The 23,478-nt window shown below is 40.6% G+C and overlaps 1 protein-coding gene across 10 annotated transcripts in view; it reads left to right on the top strand.

Annotated features, from left to right (window-relative positions):
- The window catches only part of fryl (furry homolog, like), a 477,034-nt gene that overhangs the window by 291,745 nt on the left and 161,811 nt on the right, over nt 1-23,478 (top strand). For all 10 annotated transcript variants that reach the window (XM_087987974.1, XM_087987980.1, XM_087987968.1 and 7 more), the window contains 7 exons: nt 1,919-2,043; nt 2,901-2,958; nt 6,431-6,522; nt 9,006-9,178; nt 11,096-11,256; nt 18,382-18,492; nt 19,038-19,192. In XM_087987974.1, the coding sequence (XP_087844100.1) occupies nt 1,919-2,043; nt 2,901-2,958; nt 6,431-6,522; nt 9,006-9,178; nt 11,096-11,256; nt 18,382-18,492; nt 19,038-19,192 (875 nt within the window). The remainder of the gene's footprint in view (nt 1-1,918; nt 2,044-2,900; nt 2,959-6,430; nt 6,523-9,005; nt 9,179-11,095; nt 11,257-18,381; nt 18,493-19,037; nt 19,193-23,478) is intronic.

Genomic DNA, 23,478 nt, shown 5'->3' with positions numbered 1-23,478 from the left:
CTAATCTGTCCGTCGAGTTCACTTTAGCTAACTCTATCCTCAGTTCATTGTAATTTTTTTAAGTTAAGCACAGGTACTTCTGACTGAAGTTTCTCACTTGAACTGAACATTAAATTTATGATCACTACATCCCCAGGGGATCTTTTCACTTTTATGGTTCCTTGGTACAATATGACATTCACATGTCCTGTCTTTCCCCTTTTTTTGGTAAGAATGAGCACCATCACTAACCTACAATCCTATATTCTCCTTTACCTTTGATTTTATCATTTTCTATGCACCTGAATACCAACATTTGCCACAAATGTGTTCACTATGAACTATAATAGAATCCATCAGCTCCCACATTATGCTGTTTCAACACATCCTGTGACCCTGCACTTCTATTTTATTTGTTTAGTTCTTCATTTTTTTTTTAAATTCCTCCTATTTATTTAGTTTTTAATCTAGAAATATTTCTCTTCTTTACCTTCAGGAGAAAAGTAATGTATAATAGATAAAATAAATACTAAAATATTATTAATAAATTAGCAGTTACAGGTAGTTCTTCTATAACCCGATGGTTGTGTTCTTGTGTAAGCAGACATTATATAAAAATCACAACTTTAAGCGCTGTTTCTAAAATTTGGCAATATAATTGCATTACAGCCAATGCGCTTTCAAAACATTTCATCAGTCATGTTACAGCAAATTCACATCAACAAAAGGTGCATTCTCACAGAGCGACCTGTATTACTAACTAATGAACTTTGAGATTTTCCTGGATGTTACTCTGTTTTATGCAGGGCTCCCCATTCTGGGTTCAATATATTCTATTAAACAGACCTCGCAAACTACGAACCAAAAAAGCAAGCAAATATAAGTTTTTTCCCCCTTCTAATGCTTTCTGACTTTGGACATTGACCCACTGGGCCATATTTATAGACAAATAAGAAATTTTAATTGTCATTATTTGAAGTGCAGCTTTGGTTATGTAAGCTACAAAAAATGAGCAGTTAAATCCGGAAGAATCAAACTGTGGATAGGACAAGGAACCGCATATTTAACATACATTTAGGACAGCAATCAGGGATAGTCGTAATCTGGCATTGTCTTCTGTGTAGAATAGTGCTAGTAAAAGGTCTGTACTTTATTGAAGAAAAGCAGGTTTGAGAGATCTGGCTTCCTTTTAGAAAGCTGAATCAAAATCAACAAGGTCCTTCCTTATCCATAATTATTTTATGAAACATAGCAGCTGATTTAGGTACAAGGTGATCCTCGAGACAATAAATATGTATTTTTAATGATGTGGACGTGCTGATGTTGGACTGTGATGGACTAAGTCAAGATCCAACAGGTTTATTTGAAATCACAAGCTTTCAGGTGAAACCACTTCATTTGAAGCAGCAGTGCTGTGAAAGTTTATAATTTCAAATAAACCTGTTGGACCATAACCAGGTGTCATCTGACTTCTCTCTGTCTGCATTTTTAGAGGAATGTTAGCTTGAACATCAGAAAAGTGCAGTGGTCATCTTTGATGTGCTTGTGTCCTTTTATGCTTGATGAAGCAGGCATTTGGGGACTTAGTTTAGCATTTAATCTAGAAGATACCACCTTTAACAAGAGTATTCCTTTCATAGAACATAGAACATAGAAGAATACAGCGCAGTACAGGCCCTTTGGCCCTCGATGTTGCGCCGATCCAAGCCCACCTAACCTATACTAACCCACTATCCTCCATATACCTATCCTCCATATACCTATTAAATGTCAGCTGAAATTATGATCGTAGTAAAGTGTGAAGACATAATATGTTTTTCTCAATCAAAAATGCTACCAACTACTAATCAATTTGACATTTGCAGCAATAACCAGAATAGGTAACATGAGATTATGAAGATATGAATTTTATATTAAGGTGAATACTTTGTAATTTCAGATAATTGGCATTCCATCCCCATCTTCGCTATTCAAGTTTATAGTTCCAATGATGCGCTCTGAGAGCATGGAAATTACAGAATCTCTGGTGCTGGGGCTTGGCAGGACCAATCCTGTAGCATTTAGGTAAAAGGCATTTCATTGCACAAGTTTTACCTTTTTTTATGTCTGAACCAGCAAAGCATGTTATGATGTATTTAATTTGAATTTCTCTTTAAGATATTTGAAGGGCAAGATGTTCCCTCCAGGATTGCCCAAATATCTACAATTTTTAAAAGCCAGTTAGTTGTATTTATTCACCACTTTAGCTGCTTTTGTCCTCAAAAAGAGATTGGATTGCTTTGTGCTTCAAATCACATTGTTCACGCGATGCTTTTTGACTCAAAAGTAGAATAAGAAAGCTGAGCTTAGTTTCAAACTGGATTGAAGAAAATTCATTTTGCAATTTTTTCAACAAAAAATAAGCTTTATCTGACAGCTATGTTTTTTACACACTGAACAAAGATTTTGTGCTCAATTTGCAAATTAAATATAGTAAATATTTTGTCTATCAAAATTTGCTTTATAATTGCTAACATGCCTGCTCCCATCGCCTCCACTAGCAATGCAATCCAGGCACCTGTTATTTTCTATGTAAGAGATGTTCCCCACAGTTCTCCATTAAACATTTTCCCTCTCACCTTGAACCTGTGCCCTGTTGTAGTAGTTGACCTTTCCACTCTGGGGAAAAAGTTTATGACAATTCATCCTATCTGTGCCTTTCATAATTTTGTCGTCCTTTATTTGGGTGCCTCTCAGCCTCTGTCTTACCAGTGAAAACAAAATTGAGTTTATCAAACCTCTGCTCATAATTAAAGCCCTTAAGACCAGGTAACATCTGCTTAACTTTCTCTGTAACCCTCTCCAAAGCATCCATGTCCTTCTGGCCAATGAAAGCTAAATGGTAAGCAGCTCATTTTCAGTCGCTTCTTTTTGTTTTGCAGAGAGTTGATAGAAGAACTTCATCCCATTATAAAAGAAGCACTTGAAAGAAGGCCAGAGGTAAACAAAAATTGAACTGGACTCTTAATGAAAAAGCATAAGGTGATCTGCACTAGAATGTTTGATTGTAAGTGTGTGGATCTGTTGTGAAGGGTTTTCTATACCAGATTTTCAAAAGTTAAAGGAAACTGGCAGTCAGGTGTCTAAGTTAGAAATTCTGAAGGTTTTTTTTTTCTTCAGCTTGAAAACTGAATTTGAGCAAAGGATGTTTCATATAAGTCAGTGCCCAATTCACTATTAACTGCTTTTTCAGGTTCCTAACTCTTTTTAGCTTTTGACCATCCATCTCAATGATGTTGGTGCAGCTCCTGATTTGCTCAACATCCACACCCTCAGTGCCCTAGTCCTCCTGAAAACCATTACTGTTTTTCATCCCGTTTGCCAGATACAGTCCTCATTCTACTTCCTTAAGTGGGAAGGGTATAGAATTCAAAGAATAGAGCAAGTAACTTGCTAAACTATTCACCATAAGATCTGGCTGGATCACATAAAGCATGATGTTGTCTGTTGAAATTGCTCACTATTCCAGGAATGTTCTGGAATTCAAAGATAACCTCTGATTTCTGTGCTAAAGTTGTCTTTTTCAAACCCTTCTACTCCTTTTTTATACCCTTGTCGCCAATAAAAATGCAGAAAGATTTTTGTTAGTAAGATTTCAGTCATCCAATAAGCTGCTTCTGCTACTACCCTCTTATACCAGACCAGTTTCCTTCTAAGATTCTCCTCTGTCCGATTCCAAGCCCTCATCTTTGTCAAATCACTCTCCTTTTTCTGATGCATGCCTTTTTCAAGCTCATCTTACCTGCAAGACCCATCTCTTGACCCCTCAGCCTGTTTGCAGCAAAGTAGCGTTTTCATCGCTCATCCTATTAATGTTTGTATTCAACTCTGATACTGTTGCCCTCTTCTTGAATTCATCACAACACTGACCCCTTTATCCTTGTAAATTACCATGTTATTACCAACCATCCTTTCTTCTCAAAACTTCTTCAACATGTGGTTGCCACCTAAATTTGTGTCCATTTTCACTGGAGTGCTCTGTGTTCTTCCATTCAGGATTTCATCCTTGACCAAATACCAAAATAGCTCTTCTCAAAGTTTCAAATGAAAACCCTTCCTGTGACTCTTCACTTGTCTGCTTTGTTTGAAGTGGTCATTCATACTGTCTTTCTATGGATGGGACTGCACTTGTAGCCAGAGAAGCTTTCTTCCTTTCCTACCTGGTTACCTGGGGTAGACCTTAAGGAGCTATCCCTGATCCACTCTTATTTCCTGTCTATATGGTTCCCTTTTGTTATATTAAGTAAAACCTGAATGCTGATTTCTGTAAGTTCACTGACAACACCAAATTCTCTTTGACTGCTACCCCTGCCTCGCCTGAACCTCTCTCCACCTTGCACTGTTCTTAAATGGTCTAACTGCATGTCCAACAACCAATATTGGATAATCTTAATATTTCTCTCAATACCAGGAAATCTGTAAAGTTTGATCCCCATTGCAAGCCACATTCTCTAGCCACTGACCCTGTTTCACTCCTTGGCAGCTTTGAGTCTGAACCTTATTGTCTGTAATCTTCAAGTCATATCATGGTTGACCCCAGAAGAAGGTTGCAAGCAGAACTGTATTGTAACTAATGCCACGCATTTCCAACTCAGTAATGTCACGTACTTTTGCTGTGCCCAAAAGCTGGGATTTAATGTCCTGTGTACTAAATGTTGGACTGGTGACTTCTGGGGTGATTAGATCCTGTCTATAATGGCAGGAAAGCTCGCAGGCCGAAATGCCAATTCAGTACTTAAATGCTGTCCTGCAGTGATTTTGCGCCCTCTAACCCCATCTGAAGGGGTAGTATGCCACCTTATATTAAATTTAAGATGCTATTTCCATGCTAATAAGTGTTCAGACAACTCAGTTCTGTATCACTGCCTTACTTAGAGATAGGCATTAATTATTTTCCAAGTTTTCCTTAATGAACATTAAAAACCCACTTTTATGTAGCCCTCGATTCCTTTTTTCCCTTATTGTGCCATCCTTTTCTCCCTAACCTTTTGGCTCCACTCTTCTCTCCTTTGCTCCGCTCCCTCTGTTTCTGTTCACTCACAACAGAACTTACACTGGTTTATAGAATTGAAACTCACTAATGAATAAGTTATAAACTTTTAATTGTTTACAATGAAAATAAGCTGTTTTATAAACATATTTTATTGACATGTATAATTATGCAATTATTGTCATGTTATTCACCTATTTTTAAAATTGTGTGGCCTAACTAAAGTCTTATAAAGCTGCAACATGACATCCTGACTTTTGTACTCAATTCCTGGACCAGTAAAGACAAGAATGCCAAATGCCTTCTTTAGTACCCTATGTACTTGCGTGGCCACTTTCATGGAACTGTGGATTGAACCCCAAGATCCCTCTGTACATCAAGGCTGTTCATGGTCCTGCCATTAACTCTATATTTTTCCTTAACATTTGACCTCCCAAAGTGCAGCACCTCACACTTGTCCGGATTAACTCTGTCTGCCATTTCTCTGCCCATATCTGCAACTGATTTATATCTGGCTGTATCCTTTGAGAACCTTCTACCGATCTTTGTATTGTCTGCAAGTTTACTAACCCACGCATTTACTTTTTCATCCAAGCTGTTTATGTATATCACAAACAGCGGAAGTCCCAGTACAGATCCCTGCAGAACATCACGAGTCACAGACCTCCAGCCAGAAAATACCCTTCCTTTACAATCTTTTGTTTTATTATATAATTCTTGTTTATTTATATTTACTCAATACAATTGACAGCTGTAGTTTAAAAGATGTTCCTTTTGTACACAAAGGAAATGCTAAACTGTAGACCTGTCTTAATATATGGCATCATGGAAGAACTTTGCAACTCCATTCATTATTTCAGCGAAAGATTATGGGTCGCTCACATTATATTTGGAGATTTCGGAGCATGTACTATTTGTCACTTTTCAATGATTCCACATATTTGACTTTGCTTTTCTGTATGGGAATGGCAATGTTTTATTGTTTCATCAACATGTATGGTATTTTGTAACCAAACCCAGCCCATAAGAGCTGAAGTGTGGCTGTGCAATCAGAAATAAGCTAGTGAAAAACAATAGTAAACTACTGTACAGCCAACTGTTTGATTTGTCAATTGCTAACTCCAGTAATTTGAAAATTTAGAGCCACCATTTCTTCAAGATTATATGATATTGATATATTTTGAAAACTGATAAGTATTGTTCATATGCAAAGGGTTTAAAATGTTCTTTTGTATGATATCATTAATATTATAATTTGACAGCTATACTATCTGCAACTTTGGAAATTTAATGGCTGTATTTACACAATTACTATAATTTGTATTTGCAATTGTTATTTAAATGGTTTGATTTTTATCAATTTGGATGCAATGTGGAAATTCAAAATGCAGAAAATAAGTGATATTTGCATCTGTAATGCAGAATATGAAACGACGCAGGCGTCGAGATATTTTGCGGGTACAACTCGTGAGGATCTTTGAGCTACTAGCAGATGCTGGTGTAATTAGTCACAGGTAAATAACAAACATGAAATTAGGTTTCAACTCTCAACGAATTGCAACTGAAAAGTTATGAACATAAAAATAAAAGTCCATGGTGTTGCAGGTATTATTTTAGCATGGTTAAAGGCTTGGGGCTAATCAATAGAAGTCAGAGAGTTGGGATAGGAAAGTACTTTTAGGATGGCCAGGTGTAAATAGTCGAGTATCAGATGGATCAGTGCTGGGGTCGCAATTATTTACAAAAAATATTCATGACTTGGATGAGGAAAGTGAATGTAATGTCACCAAGTTTGCTGACCACCCAAAAGTTGATGAGACAGTAAATGATAAGGATGACATGAGCAATCTGTAGAGGGATGTAGACAGGTTAAGCAACTGGATAAAAACTTGTCAGATTGAATATAATGTGGGCAATTGTAAAGTTAGGCACTTTGGCAGGAGTTGAATATTATTTAAGTGGAGGAAGACTGCAAAATGCTACAGATTTGGGAATACTCGTTTATTAATCACACAAGTTTAGCATTCACACTCAGTAGGTGATATAGAAGGCAAGTAGAATGTTGGCCTTTATTTCAATGGAGTGTAAAAGTAGAGAAGCTTTTCTAAAACTACACAAGGTGTTAGTCGGACCATATCTGGAATACTGTTAACCGTTTTGGACCCCTTTTAGAGTCCTCAAGTCTACATAAGAGTCAGAGAGTCAAACAGCATAGAAACAGACCCTTCAATCCAGTTCATCCATGTCCAACAGGTTTCCTAAACTAAACTCGTCCCATTTGCCTGCTTTTGTCCCATATCTGTCTAAACCTTTCCTATTCATGTACCTGTCCAAATGTCTTTTAAATGTTGTAATTACTCTCGTCTCTACCACATCTTCTGGTAGTTTATTCCACGTATGCACCACCTTTTGTGTGGAAAAAGTTGCCCCTCAGGTCCATTTTAAATTTTTTTCCACACTCACCTTATGTTGTGCCTTCGAGTGTTGGACTCCCCTTCCCTCGGGAAAAGGTGTTGCCATTTCATCTTAGCTATGCTTCGCATGACTTTTATAAACCTCTATAAGTTCACGCCTCTGCCTCCAATGATCCAAGGAAAAAAATCCCAGCCTATCCAGTCTCTCCCTATATCTCAAACTCCCCAGTCTTGGTAACATTTCTTGTAAATCTTTTTTGGACTCTATCCAGTTTAATGATATCCTTCCTATAACAGGGTGACCAGTATTGTATGCAGTACTCCAGGAGTGGCCTCACCAGTATCTTGTACAGCCGCAACATGATATCCCAACTCCTATACTCAATGCTCTGACCAATGAGGTCAACCACACCAAATGCCATCCTGTCTACCTGTGACGCAACTTTCAAGGAACTGTGTACCTGAACCTCTAAGGCTCTTTCTTTGTACATGCTCCCCAGGGCCTGACCTTTAACTTGTACATACTGTGCTAGTTTGCCTTACCAAAATGCAACATCTCATACCTATTTAAATTAAACTCCATTTGCCACTCCTTGGCCCAGCTGTTTGGTATCTCGTTGTATTCTTAGATAACCTTTTTCAGTGTCCACTATACGACCAATTTTACTGTCTTTTGCAAACTCAGTAGCTTTGCCTCCTATGTTCTGTCCCAATTTATCTAAAATTAAGATATGTACTGGCATTGGAGGCAGTCGAAAGAACTAGGGTTATCTCGGGTATGGAGAGACTGTCTTGCGAGCAGAGGTTGAGTCAGTTGTACCCATGCTCATTATTGTATAAAAGAATGAGTGTTGATCTTATGGAAACCTACAGAATCCCTTGGGGTCTTGACAGGATAGATGTGGAAAGATTGATTTCTCTTGTGGGAGAGTTAAAGACCAGAATGCATAATTTCAGAGGTCATCTGTTTAAGACAGATGAGAAATTTTGTCTCAGAATAGTGAATCTGTGGAATTCTTTACTGCAGAAAGCTGTTAAGGCTGTGTCATTAAATATGTTCAAGGCTGAGACAGATTTATTATCAGTAGGGGAATGAAGATTTTTTGGGAAAAGGCAGGAAAGTAGAGTTGAGAACTTTCTGATCAACCATGAAATCGTTCCATAGTAGGGTTATCTCGGGTATGGACTTGTTTGGCTGAAAGACCTACTTCTGTTCTGACATCTGATGGGCTTTCAGGAAGTTTGGGAAAACTTGTACTGAAAATAAGGAGGTAGTGTAAATTTAATTCACATTGTGGCATGAAGGGTGTGCACGGTTTTGGAGATGGAATGCTAATCTTATGCTGACCTGGAGACAACATGCCATTCTGCTATTGAACATTCTAATTGGTGTTTCTAATTTGAGAAAGAACAAATGAAATTGAAGTGCAATTTATCTGTTCATTACTTAAAATTTTAGTCTAATTTTGTGTCATAAATTAATCGCAAATATCCTGTTATAACAAGTGCATAGATTTTATTTGATGTTGATTTGGCTTTTTGTGTTTTGGTGTTCTTACCTATTGTTTGTTTTCAAATACTAGTGGAAGTGGAGGCCTTGATAATGAAACACATTCCCTCAATAACACTTTGTTGGAGTATGTTGATCTAACAAGGCAGCTGCTTGAAGCTGAGAATGACAAGGATTCTGACACGTTAAAGGATATCCGATGCCATTTCAGTGCCTTGGTGGCAAATATCATTCAAAATGTCCCAGGTATGCATAATTCCAGAAGCAATTAGTTACTGTGATGATTTTTTTAAAAAATCTAATATGTATTGAAAATGTAAATGTGTCTAACAAGTGCATAATCTAACTTATAATTAATTGGGGCCAGTAATGTTTATTGATTTAGAATATTTACAAGAAAAAGAGGACAGTTTATTATGACCTAGTTCAATTTTAGGGTGCATTTATCTAACAACTATAACATCAATGTAATCTAAATCTACTTTACTATTGTACTAGTAATATAAATCCTATTAGTCCGACATTATGTCAGGCCTTAACTCTACAGTTACACTGGACGAGTTTAACTAAATTTCTTTAGTGTAATTGTGGGAGAAAATACGGTCCCAGCCCCTCCATGACATGGCCACAAAACAGACAACACAAAATGTCTGCACTTAGCTACTGAGCCTACCTTCGATGCCTCAAATTGGCCAAACCAGCTGCTCCAGACCAAGAGAATATACTTCTACTGATTAAGTGATAATAAGCCTCCCACTTCACAACAGCCCCGCACCTCTGATGTCCTTAGGACACAGCTGCTCCCACTAGGAGTCCAGCCTTCACAAAGGGTACCCAGACAAGGAGGCACTAAAGGTACTTCGCTTGCCCCCTCAACAATACAAACCCATTAACACCAGGATGAAACCCACTAACACCACCTGCAGCCAAGGATCGGAATCTCCTGAGTCAATTAAGAAACTCATTGCGGACCCTTAAATCTTTTCAATGAATGAACTTTATTTCTCTTTGTTGTACAACTCACACCATTGTCTCATAACTCACACTTCATTGTTGCAATGGTATGAAACTCCACTAAATTCTCTGTCTGGGGAAGAAGCTGTGTCTCCTTCTGAACGGCCTGTCAGTGACTCTTTCAGTGGGATCAAGTCTCTTCCACGATATTGCTGTCAAATAAATCTTTGTCAGTTCTCCGTCCGATCTGTGTGTTTGTGATCTCTGATTAATTGAGCTAAGTTCTCCGGCAGTAATTTACCTTTAGCATACTTTCTCATTTTCTAATTTTTACGTTGTATGAGAACTGTTGGGTGTAGTTGATTAGAAGGAATTTTTCAAAATCTAAATGAACTGGAACATGTGATATGCAAAATTTCAACTGCAAAATAGATCATAGTCAATAGCATAGAAAACAGTTAAAAAGAAAACCATGGAAATTGAGCAAAAATTGAGCATATTTTGATGTTTAATATTAATTTCTGGTTAGATCCCACCAACAAAGGCCACAATTGATAGTATATCCAGGTAATTTAATGTATTGTCTTTATTCCCCCATTTAAAGAAACTGCATTTCAGAGTCTTGACTAGTAAATTGTCCAATTCTTATCTTGCACTATTTTGCGCTCTCTGTACTTTATTTTAAGGTATATATTACAGAATTGGCTTGTGATGAAACTGTCACTGGTTTACCTTAACATTGTCTGAAGATTCTATAGATTTGAAATCATAAAGGCAGAAAGTTTATTGCTGAATGTCCTCAAATTTGTTATGGAAGGGTTGTTTGTGTGAGTCTCAGAGTTGAGTGTGTAACAAACCCAGAGAATGCTGTCTGGTCTGGCAGCGTCTGTGGAGAGAAACACAGTTGAAGTTTTGAATCCATTATGATTTCTTTAGAACATTTCTTCAGAAAATTGCAATGTATGTTTTGCTGAGAGATGTAGTGCAACTTTAAAATGAATATATTCTAGATCACTCTTCATCCAAGGCACTTGAGAGTTAACTAGACCCACCATCTGACCCCACAAATAAAATGAGCAGTACTCATATCATTGTCTAACACTTGTGCAATGACTTGTGTTGAAATTCTTCTGTAGATAAAATCTACAGGACTTAATCTATCTAAAAACATTTTGAGACTCATTTTGTCTTTTTTGCCTTTCCTTACAGTTCACCAACGGAGGGCTATCTTTCCACAGCAGAGTTTACGCCACAGTCTATTTATGTTGTTCAGTCACTGGGCTGGCCCATTTAGCATAATGTTTACTCCTCTGGATAGATACAGTGACAGGAACATGCAAATTAACCGGCATCAGTATTCTGCATTAAAGGTATAAGCACTGATCCTTCTCGTTCATTGTGACAATATACCAAGAGTTTTAAGAAATCTAATTCTATATGTGATAGTGTTATGTTGTGTCCTGTCATGTGGCAAATATTATTGATTAATGTTTTCTGGATGCAAGGTCAAATTAATTTTGTACCAGTGGAAGAAAAGCAATTATTTGGTTCTATTGTATGAGCATCATTGACTGCCATTGCATGAAACTGTATGTGCACATTATTTACAGTACAATGATATCAATCAAAAAGTAATTGTTGATGGACTTTTTTTTATTAGAAGGTTGTTTCCAGTGGGGCTCTGCAGGTCCCCCTTTCTTTTTGTGGCAGACGTTAACATTTTGGATGTAAATTATGGGGTGCACAATCAAGAACTTTCCCTGAAAACGTTTCCTGCATAGCTAATAATGAAGAAGATAGCTACACAGTGCAGAAAGCTATCAATGGATTGGTTAGGTAGGCAACAAGTGCCAAATGGAATTTAACACCGAGTAGTGTGACGTAATGCATTTAGGAAGGTCAAACAAGGCAAAGGAATACACAATAAGAATGATAATATGGAGGGGTACAGAGTAAGTGAGGTACCTTGGGCTACATGTCCATAGATCCCTGAAGGTAGCAGGATGGATCATTAAGGTGGTTAAGAAGCTTGTGGAATCCTGATCTTTATGAGCTGAAGTATAGGATATAAGACCATGGAGGTTATGCTGGAATTGTATAAATCATCAATTAGGCCACAACTTGAATGCTGTGTGTACATCTGGTCACAGCATGTGGTTGTACAAGTGAGATAGCAGGAGTGAAAAAATGCAAGAGTGAAAAAGAATGGATTGTCTGGGATTCTTCCCCTTGAAACAGAGGAGACTACGGATTGAGATTTACAAAAGTGAGAGGATAGAATGACCTGGATAGAATGTATGGAAAGAGCCTATTTAATGGAGAAGTTAGTGTTTCGAGGATATAGATTTAAAGGAATTGGTAGAAAGATTTTAGGTCGAGATGCAAAAGGCATTTCTCGCTGAGATGATAGTATTGGTTTGGAAGTGACTGCCTGAAAAGGAGCAAAGTCAGAAACCCTCCTTTCATTTAAAAGATGTGTCTGGAAACACATCTCAAATGCCATAATTATTTGGGCACATGAATCAAAGTCCGTTATGGCAGCCTGATATATTTGAATTCAATTAATAAATCTAGAATTCAAATAATAAAACTAGTCTCATGGTGACAGTGACGCAGTTGTTGATTGTGATAAAGACCCATCTGGTTCACTAATGCCTTTTGAGAAGGCAATATGTTATTACTTAACTCCAAATACACAGCAATGTGAGTGACTTGTAATTGTCCTCTGAATTGCCCTCGCCAGTCATTCAGTTAAAGGGCAATTAGGGTTGGGTAGCAAATACTAGCTTTGTCAACAACACTCCGGTTCCATGGTAGTTTTTTTCCTTCATTGTAGATGGAAATTTAGGTAGTGCATTCCAGATCATAAGAACACTCTCCGTTTTTAAAAAAAAAAGTGGATCTCCTCCTCCAGTTCTTATGCCAATCAAAAATGCCTATCCTCCGATTCTTGATACTTGGTCCACCAGAAACAGTTTCTTTATTTAAACCTCAAAACCATTCAAGATTTTTGAGAACTTTTAAATCTTTTCTTAAACCTGTTTGCTTTATGGAAAAGAATGCTAGCTTTTTCAGTTTCTCCCTATTTGACTCTCCCAGTTGTCTGCATTGTTTCTGTTATCTCTGATGTTTTATTCTGATTCCCATTCCTCTGTCACATTGTTTAAACCCTCTACCACAGCACTATTTAACCTCCAAAGGGAAAAGTAGTTGCCATACCACACTGTGATGCATCTAGATAGGATGCTTTCTATGGTGCATCTATAAAAATTGGTAGGAGTCTTTGCGGATGTGCTGAGTTTCCTTTCGCCTCTTGAGGAAGTAGAGACATTTTTGTGCTTTCCTGACCATTCTGTCAGTGTGGGTGGTCCAGGACAGATTGATGGTAATCATCACTCCCAGGTACTTGACGCTCTCAACCATTTCCACCTCAGCACCATTGATGCCAGACAGGCGTGCTCTCCATTCGGCTTCTTGAAATCAGTGACTAACAATAGTGGTTGAAACTTTATTGCTGGAACAGCACAGCAGGTCAGGCAGCATCCAGGGAACAGGAGATTCTACGTTTCGGGCACAGGCCCTTCTTCAGGAATGAGCAGAGAGTGTTCAGCAGGAGAAGATAAAAGGTAGGGAGGAGGGACTTGGAGGAGGGGCGTTGGAAATGTGATAGGTGGAAAGAGGTCAAGGTGAGGGTGATAGGTCCGAGTAGGATGGAGGCGGAGAGGTCAAGAAGAAGACTGCAGGTCAGGAAGGCGGTGCCGGGCTGGAGGGATCCGGCTGAGACAAGGTGGGGTGAGGGGGGATGAAGAAACTGGTGAAGTCCAAGTTCATCCCCTGCGGTTGGAGGGTTCCCAGTCGGAAGATAAGACGCTCCTCCTCCGACCGTCGGGTTGTTGTGGTTTGGCGGTGGATGAGTCCAATGACCTGCATATCCTCGGTGGAGTGGGAGGGGGAGTTGAAATGCTGTGCTACAGGTTGGTTGGGTTGGTTCGTCCGGGTGGCCCAGAGGTGCTCTCTGAATCGTTCCGCAAGTAGGCGGCCTGTCTCCCCAATATAGAGGAGGCCACACCGGCTGCAGCGGATGCAGTAGATGATGTGGGTGGAGGTGCAGGTGAATCTGTGGCGGATATGGAAGTTTCCTTTGGGGCCTTGGAGAGAAGTGAGGGGGGAGGTGTGGGCGCAAGTGTTGCACCTCCTGCGGTTGCAAGGGAAGGTGCCGGGAGTGGAGGTTGGGTCGGTGGGGGGTGTGGATCTGACAAGGGAGTCGCGGAGGGAGTGGTCTCTACGGAAAGCTGATAGGGGAGGGGAGGGAAATATATCCTTGGTGCTGGGGTCTGTTTGGAGGTGGCGGAAGTGACGGCGGATGATGCGCTGTACATGGAGATTGGTGGGGTGGTAGGTGAGGACCAGTGGGGTTCTGTCCTGGTGGCGGTTGGAGGGGCGGGGCTCAAGGGCGGAGGAGCGGGAAGTGGAGTAGATGCGGTGGAGGGCACCGTCGACCACGTCGGGGGGGAAATTGCGGTCCTTGAAGAAGGAGGCCATCTGTGTTGTACGTATTTTGAACTGGTCCTCCTGGGAGCAGATGCGGCGGAGACGAAGGAATTGGGAGAATGGGATGGCGTTTTTACAGGGGGCAGGATGGGAGGAGGTGTAGTCCAGGTAGCTGTGGGAGTCGGTTGGTTTGTAGTAGATGTCCGTGTTGATTCGGTCGCCTGAGATAGAAACAGAAAGGTCTAGGAAGGGGAGGGAGGAGTCCGAGACTGTCCAGGTGAATTTGAGGTTGGGGTGGAAGGTGTTAGTGTAGTGGATGAACTGTTCAACCTCCTCGTGGGAGCACGAGGTAGCGCCGATACAGTCATCAATGTAGCGAAGGAAAAGATGGGGGGTGGGGCCAGTGTAGTTGCGGAAGATGGATTGTTCCACATACCCTACGAAGAGGCAGGCATAGCTGGGGCCCATGCGGGTGCCCATGGCTACTCCTTTTGTTTGGAGAAAGTGGGAGGATTGGAAAGAAAAGTTGTTCAGGGTGAGGACCAGTTCGGTCAGTCGAAGGAGGGTGTCGGTGGAAGGGTACTGGGTGGTACGGCGGGAAAGGAAGAAGCGGAGTGCTTTGAGTCCTTCGTGATGGGGGATGGAGGTGTACAGGGACTGGATGTCCATGGTGAAGATGAGGCGTTGGGGACCGGGGAAGCGGAAATCCTGGAGGAGGTGGAGGGCGTGGGTGGTGTCACGAACGTAGGTGGGGAGTTCTTGGACTAATGGGGACAGGACCATGTCGAGGTATGCCAAGATGAGTTCGGTTGGGCAGGAGCAGGCTGAGACGATGGGTCGTCCGGGGCAGTCAGGTTTGTGGATTTTGGGCAGGAGGTAGAAACGGGCGGTGCGGGGTTGTGGGACTATGAGGTTGGAGGCGGTGGATGGGAGGTCCCCTGAGGTGATGAGGTTATGGATGGTCTGGGAGATGATGGTTTGGTGGTGGGGGGTGGGGTCATGGTCAAGGGTCATGGTCATGGTCACTAACAATAGTGACTAACAACACAGCCCAGTCTATCTCCCAAATCAGCTTCCATCCATTGATTAGATTCCCTACGGTGCGGAAACAGGCCCTTCGGCCCAACAAGTCCACACCGACCCTCCGAAGAGTAACCCACCCAGACCCTTTCACCTACTCCCTACTAATGCACCTATCACTTTGGGCAATTTAGCATGGCCAGTTCACCTGGCCCACACATCTTTGTGACTGTGGGAGGAAACCGGAGCACCCGGAGGAAACCTATGCAGACACAGGGAGAATGTGCAAACTCCACACAGAGTCACCTGAGGCTGGATTTGAACCAGGATCCCTGGCGCTGCGAGGCAGCAGTGCTAACCACTGAGCCACTGTGCCGCTTTGACTTCATCTATGCTGCCTGTTGCCTCAGGAAAGTAATCAGTATAATCATAGACACTTCTCACTCCGGTCATATACTGTTCCACCCTCTTCCATCGGATAGAAGATATAAAAGTTTGAATACGTACAAACAGATTCAAGAATAGCTGCTTCCCTGCTGTTATCAGACTTTTGATTAAACCTCTCAAATGTTAATACTGCGCTCTCTCTCTGCACCTTCTCTGCAGCTGTCACACTGTATTCTGCTCTGTGTGCTGCTACTGATGCACTTTGTACGTTATGATCTGCCTGTATAGCAAACAAAACACTTTTTCACTGTCTCAGTACATGTGACAGCAATAAATCAATCTAACTCCAATCAATGCAGTTAAGGTGCAATCCCTGTCCATCTTGAACATGTTGCTCTTGGTACACAGCAAGTCCCAGTTCCTCCAGCCACCTGTTTCATATTTTTCATAGACTTGCATGGTGTTCCAGAAATTGTTACCTTGTGTAATAGTCAAAGAAGTTTAGTGATAATTATGTACAATCATATAATTTGTATATCAGTGCTGATTTTAACAGGTATTGTAAATTTTTACAGTTTTGGTGCAAGTTGATGCTTAAGTTGATATGTATTTATAGTCATCATTGAAGAGTTGAGCTTCATGTTTGGAAAGGTGGTGGTGATCTAGATGATGTCCAGCATTGCAGTGGTACATGAGTTTTGTTTGTCTGTTTGCATGCAAGATAAGTATTTATTCTAACTGAAAGTGTAGTTTACAATCTGGCAAATCATCTTTGTTTTGGCTGAAATTTCATCACATTTTTTAAGCATTTAGTAATATATTTCATACAACAAATGACAATAGATATAAATTACATAATAATTAGAGGACTGCTGTTTATCTCAGTAATTGATGCCCAGTTGAGTATAAATTGAATATGATGATGGCACTGAACTGTCTATAATCTGTGAGATGTCAATCAGTTACCGGGAAGGTCATTAATCCCAATGTTACATGAAGCTATATTGATAGGAACTCTCTCCACAATGTCAGTCTACTGTTGGATTTTTATGCTGCTTCTACCCTTTAACAGAGACATAGAGGCATACAGCACGAAAATAGACCCTTCGGTCCAACTTATATGCACTAATCAGCCATCCCAATCTGACCTAGTCCCATTTGCTAGCATTTGGCCCAAATCCCTCAGAACCCTTTCCATTCATATACCCATCCAGATGTCTTTTAAATGTTGTAATTGTTCCTGCATCCACCAGGAACAATTACTCTGGCAGCTCATTCCGTACATGCACCACCCTCTGTGTGACAAAGTTGCCCCTCAGATCCTTTTTAAATCTTTCCCCTCTCAGCTTGAACCTATGCCCTCTAGTTTTGGAATGCCCCACCATAGGAAAATGACCGTGGCTATTCATCTATCCATGCTGTTCATGATTTTATAAACCACTATCAGGTCACCCCTCAGCCTCTGACACTCCAGGGGAAAAAAACTACAAACTATTCATCCTCTCACTATAGCTCAAACCCTCCAATCCTGGCAACATGCTTGTAAATCTTTTCTGCAGCCTCTTAAGTTTAACAGCTTTCCTGTAGAAGGGCAACCAGAATTGTACATAGTATTCTAAAAGTGGCCTCAGCAATATCCTTACTGCTGCAGCATGATGTTCTGTACTCCATATTCGATAAATGAAGGCAAGCATGCCAGACACTGCCTTCACCACCCTGTCCACCTGCGACTCCACTTACAAGGACTGTGAACCTGCACCCCTGGGTCTTTCTGTTTGGCAGCACTGTCCAGGGTTTACCATTAAGTGTATGCATCCTGTGCTGATTTGCCGTACCAAAGTACAACACCTCACACTTGTCTAAATTAAACTCCACCTGCCACTCCTTGGCCCATCGGCCCATCTGATCAAGGTCCCATTGTACTCTTAGACAGTGAGGATGATTATCTCAACACCATCCATCTATGAGACATCTATAAACTTGCTAACCATGCCTCCTATAGCCTCATCCAAACAATTTATATAAATAAGTGGACCCAGCACCAATTCTTCTGGCAGACCGCTGGTCACAGGCCTCCAGTCATTAAAGCAACCCTCTGTCACCACTTATGTCTCCGACCTTTCAGCCCAGTTTGTATCCAATTGGCTAGCTCTCCTGGATCTCATATGATCTAACCTTATTAATCAGTCTACCATGCAGAACCTTGTCAAAAGCTTTGCAGAAATCAACATAGATGTCTATGGCCCTGCCTTCCACATAATGAGTTAATTATGTAAGATTGTTGATATAGAGACTGTTTAATTTGAGAGTGGACCTATCCTGATGAAGTCACTTTGAAAAAGTGCATATTTGAAAATAATTGGAATTTTGCGATAAGCATTATGGATAGGCACAAATAAGTGATGCCAGTTGACTTTACTCATACCTTTATATGTTTAATAAAAGAATGAGCCATAGGTTTTACTGATAATAATCCAGTGCCAAACATTGTTCTAAATGTAACATTGTTCTTATTAAATCTGTTGATTTGGCCTATGATAATTGTCATAATTATTTTCTTAAGGCTTATGTATCAATCTTGTTTCTCTTCATCATAGGCTATGTCAGCTGTGTTATGTTGTGGGCCTGTGTCTGATAATGTAGGTTTGTCATCAGATGGTTATCTGTACAAGTGGTTGGATAACATCCTGGATTCCCAAGAAAAAAAGGTAAGAAATATCTGAAATAATAAATCATAATTGTACACAAAAGGTCGCAGGTATAAAAGTAATTTGAGCAGTAGTTTTAAAAAATATACTTGAATGAAGGCTTTGTGTTTTGAAAGTTTAACACCTAAAATAGCAGCCTTTGCAACATTATTCTGATGTAAGTAAATTCGTCATAGTCCAAGAAAACCATAGAGCTGTTATTATAATCTCTGATTAAAAAGAGACGTTGAATGATAAGTTTAACCTGAGGGTCGTCATGTCTCAGATAAGTGGCAAGATTGAGAAGACAGAATCTTCGTGCTGATTTTAACCAGTGCAGGAATGAAACTTGCACTATTCTGCATCACAAACCAACTAAGTCGCCAACTGAGCTAGCCATCTCCTGTTTTGAAGACCTTCTAATATTATACTAATTTTGTTTCTTGGTAAAATTGATTTAAATCAGTTCTCACGTTAAAATCATACTGTTAACTGCAGCAATTAATTTGAAATAATTTGTTCTTGTTGTTTTAAGATTAACTTTGTATTTTGCACATTTCATTCAGGTTCATCAGTTAGGCTGTGAAGCTGTAATGCTTTTATTAGAGTTGAATCCAGAACAAAGTAATCTAATGTATTGGGCTGTGGATCGATGCTATACAGGTTCAAGACGAGTAGCAGCTGGATGTTTCAAGGCGATAGCCAATGTTTTTCAAAACAGGTATGGATTAAGTTGTTCTCATGTTGATAGTTTGGCAATAATAGATACAATTAACTACAACTGAGGTAGCTTAGTTACATTTTAGAAGCATTGCACATTATTAACATATTACTGATTCAGCTAACCACAAAATGTTATAAAAATTGGCAGAAGAAATCATGTTTAGATTTGAGATTTCAAAATAGTGGGATTATGGGATACGTTTGAAGGGTTTAAAAATAACTAGGTCAAACAGTCTTTGCAGACCTTATCCAGAATGTGTCAGATAATAAGGACCCCTGAAATTGATTGTGCTGTCATGGTTTGTGACTGCTGGGTTAAACATTGAAGGCCATTGACGTGTTTTTGGTTCAAAATAATCAGAAGTTGATTTTAGCTTAAAAAGTTCAGAAAGAGAAAGTTTTTTGGAACAGTTTGGAAGAGACCTGAGTGAGGTTAGAAGAAAAAAATGATTTCTATCTTAGAAGGCATCTTAGGGCAGTTCGGGGAAAGCATAAATCAAAAAACCCCCAAAAAACTCTGGATATTGGAAATCAGAAAGAAAACAAACATTGCTGGAAAAACTCAGGTCTGGAAGCATCTGTAAAGAGAAAGCAGAGTTGATGATTCAAGTCCAGTGTCCCTTCTTCAGAAGTGGGGTCACGAGACCCTAAACATTACCTCTGCATTCTCTCCATAGATGCTGCCAGAACTGCTATGTTTTTCTAGCAATTTCTGCTTTTGCCTCAGGGAAAGCACAGTTAACTCTTTTTTTTAAATAAAGTAGTTTTGTGAAACTTCCAAATGAAGAGTTTTTGATTGGAATTTTGAAGGATATTAAAAACTGAGGAAGGCTAATCTCTTCGTTTAGAGACTATTATTTTAAGACAATTCACAGGAATGAACTGGAGAAAATCAATTATTTTGAACTTAAAGATCTGATATAAAGGAGTAACATCGCCAAATTTGAGGCTGTGTAACTGGTAATGTTGGAAAACGGGATGAGTCTTTGATTTGCCATATTTTACGATCTTTCCAACTGTGTTCTTAACTCGATAATTTGTTTTTTTTAGTTCTTTTGTGTGATATGTTCTGTTCTGTTGTTAAAGTAACTCCACAGTCTCATATGAATGACTACCAAGTTAAAGTAAACAAAATCTAACAAGCCAGGTTTCATTCTTGAATCTGACTTGCCAGTAGTACCATCGACAGGGATCATAACAATCCTTTCTGACGGCAAACAGTCATTGACAACATCCTTCCTGCATCTACCCTGTCTCATCCTGTTGTAGGTTTGTGTGAAATCCCCCCGAAACCCATTCTTCTGAACTCCAAATAATATAACCCTTACTGATACAGCCTGTCCTCATACATCAGTCTGATAAACCTTTGTTGCAATCCCTCTAATGAGAACAGCCTTCCTCAGATAATGTGACTAAAACTGCAAGCAATATTGTAGTTGTAGTCTCACTAGGTCTCTGTATAATTGCAGCAAGACATCCCTGCTGCTGTACTCAAATCTTTTCACTATAAAGGCCAATATACCATTTATTCTCATCACTAGTGTATCAGGACACCCAGGCCTTGTTACAAATTTCCCGCCTCAATTTATAGCTGTTCAGATAATATGCCTTCCTATTTTTGCTCCCAAAGTGGATAACCTCACATGTATAATGTTATACTACATCTGCCATGCATTTGCCCACCTACATTTTTAGTCCAAATCATAACAAAGCATGTCTGCATCCTTCACATCCAACATTGTGTCATGTGCAAATTTGGAGATAGTAAATTTAGTTCCCTGATCTAAATCGTTAACATACATGATGAATCTTTAGGGTCCTAGTATTGATTCCTGTGAATCAATAGTCACCGCTTGTCACTTGGAAAAAAAAGCCACTTATTCCCACTTGTTTCCCTGTCTTGCAATCCAGTTTTCTATCCATCTGAAGTGTACTGTCCCTAATCCCAGCGTTTTAATGGTACATATTAATCTGTTCTCTGACACTTCTGTCGAAAGCATTCTGAAAGTCCAAATAAAACACATGCATTGCCTCCCCTTCAGAGCAGAGAGGAGTAAGACATGAATAATATTCTGGTTGGCAAGATGTAACAAGTGGTGAGTCACAGGAATAGTGTTAGAACTTGAACTATTTACAATTAATAAAAATGACTTAGATGAAGGGACAGAGATATGGTTGTTAAACTTACTACTACACAATGATAGGAAAGATAATAAGTTGTGAAGAGGACATAACTCTCTAAAGGCATAACAATAGATGTGAGTAGGCAAAAAACTTGCAGAATAGAGTATAATATAGGAAAGTATGAAGTTTTCCATTTTGGCAGGAAGCTTTTGCAGAGGCATCTGAGTGTATAGTACATGAATCAAACAAGTTTAGAATGAAGGCAACAAGCAATTCGGAAAGCTAATTGAATGTTATTGTGTATTCAAAGGCGAATTGAGTCCAAAGGTAGGGAAGTTATAGTTCAGTTATACTGGGCCTTGGTGAGACCACATCTGGAGTATATTGTTCTCCTTATTTAGTGAACAATATAAATGCATTGAAACAATACAGAGAAGGTTTACTGGATTAATACCTGGAATGGCAGGTTATTTTATGAGGTAAAAACAATGACTGCAGATGCTGGAAACCAGATTCTGGATTAGTGGTGCTGGAAGAGCACAGCAGTTCAGGCAACATCCGAGGAGCAGTAAAATTGATGTTTTGGGCAAAAGCCCTTCATCAGGAATAAAGGCAGAGAGCCTGAAGCATGGAGAGATAAGCTAGAGGAGGTTGGGGTGGGGAGAAAGTAGCATAGAGTACAATAGGTGAGTGGGGGAGGGGATGAAGGTGATAGGTCAGAGAAGAGGGTGGAGTGGATAGGTGGAAAAGAAGATAGGCAAGTAGGACAAGTCATGGGGACAGTGCTGAGCTGGAAGTTTGGAACTATGGTGAGGTGGGGGAAGGGGAAATGAGGAAACTGGTGAAGTCCACGTTGATGCCCTGGGGTTGAAGTGTTCCGAGGCGGAAGATGAGGCGTTCTTCCTCCAGGCATCTGGTGGTGAGGGAGCGGCGGAGAAGGAGGCCCAGGACCTCCATGTCCTCGGCAGAGTGGGAGGGGGAGTTGAAGTGTTGGGCCACAGGGCGTTGGGGTTGAATGGTGCGGGTGTCCCGGAGATGTTCCCTAAAGCGCTCTGCTAGGAGGCGTCCAGTCTCCCCAATGTAGAGGAGACTGCATCAGGAGCAACGGATACAATAAATGATATTAGTGGACGTGCAGGTAAAACTTTGGATGTGGAAGGCTCCTTTAGGACCTTAGATGGAGGTGAGTGAGGAGGTGTGGGCACAGGTTTTGCAGTTCCTGAGGTGGCAGGGGAAGGTGCCAGGATGGGAGGGTGGGTTGTAGGGGGACATGGACCTGACTAGGTAGTCACGGAGAGAATGGTCTTTGCGGAAGGGGTGGGGAGGGAAATATATCCCTGGTGGTGGGGTCTTTTTGGAGGTGGCGGAAATGTCGGCAGATGATTTGGTTTATGCGAAGGTTGGTAGAGTGGAAGCTGAGCACCAGGGGCGTTCTGTCCTTGTTACGGTTGGAGGGGTGGAGTCTGAGAGCAGAGGTGCAGGATGTGGACGAGATGCGTTGGAGGGCATCTTTAACCACGTGGGAAGGAAAATTGCGGTCTCTAAAGAAGGAGGCCATCTGGTGTGTTCTGTGGTGGAACTGGTCCTCCTGGGAGCAGATACGGCGGAGGAATTGGGAATACAGGATGGCATTTTTGCAAGAGGTAAGGTGGGAAGAGGTGTAATTCAGGTAGCTGTGGGAGTCGGTGGGTTTGTAAAAAATGTCAGTGTCAAGTCGGTCGTCATTAATGGAGATGGAGAGGTCCAGGAAGGGGAGGGAGGTGTCAGAGATGGTCCAGGTAAATTTAAGGTCAGGGTGGAATGTGTTGGTGAAGTTGATGAATTGCTCAACCTCCTCGCGGGAGCACGAGGTGGCACAAATGCAGGCATCAATGTAGCAGAGGAAGAGGTGGGGAGTGGTGCTGGTGTAATTATGGAAGATCGACTGTTCTACGTAGCCAACAAAGAGACAGGCATAGCTGGGGCCCATACATGTGCCCTTGGCTACCCCTTTGGTCTGGAGGAAGTGGGAGGATTAGAAGGAGAAATTGTTAAGGGTGAGGACCAGTTCGGCCAAACGAATGAGCGTGTCGGTGGAAGGGTACTGTTGGGCTTGTCGGGAGAGGAAAAAACAGAGAGCTTGGAGGCCCTGGTCATGGCGGATGGAGGTGTAGAGGGATT

This window comes from Chiloscyllium plagiosum, unplaced genomic scaffold (assembly GCF_037043375.1).
Source record: "Chiloscyllium plagiosum isolate Xiang-an unplaced genomic scaffold, Cpla_swu_hap1 HiC_scaffold_1, whole genome shotgun sequence".
Classification (NCBI taxonomy): Eukaryota; Metazoa; Chordata; class Chondrichthyes; order Orectolobiformes; family Hemiscylliidae; genus Chiloscyllium; species Chiloscyllium plagiosum.
The sequence above is the reverse complement of the archived record's forward strand: the minus strand, read 5'-3'. Positions and strand labels throughout refer to the sequence as shown.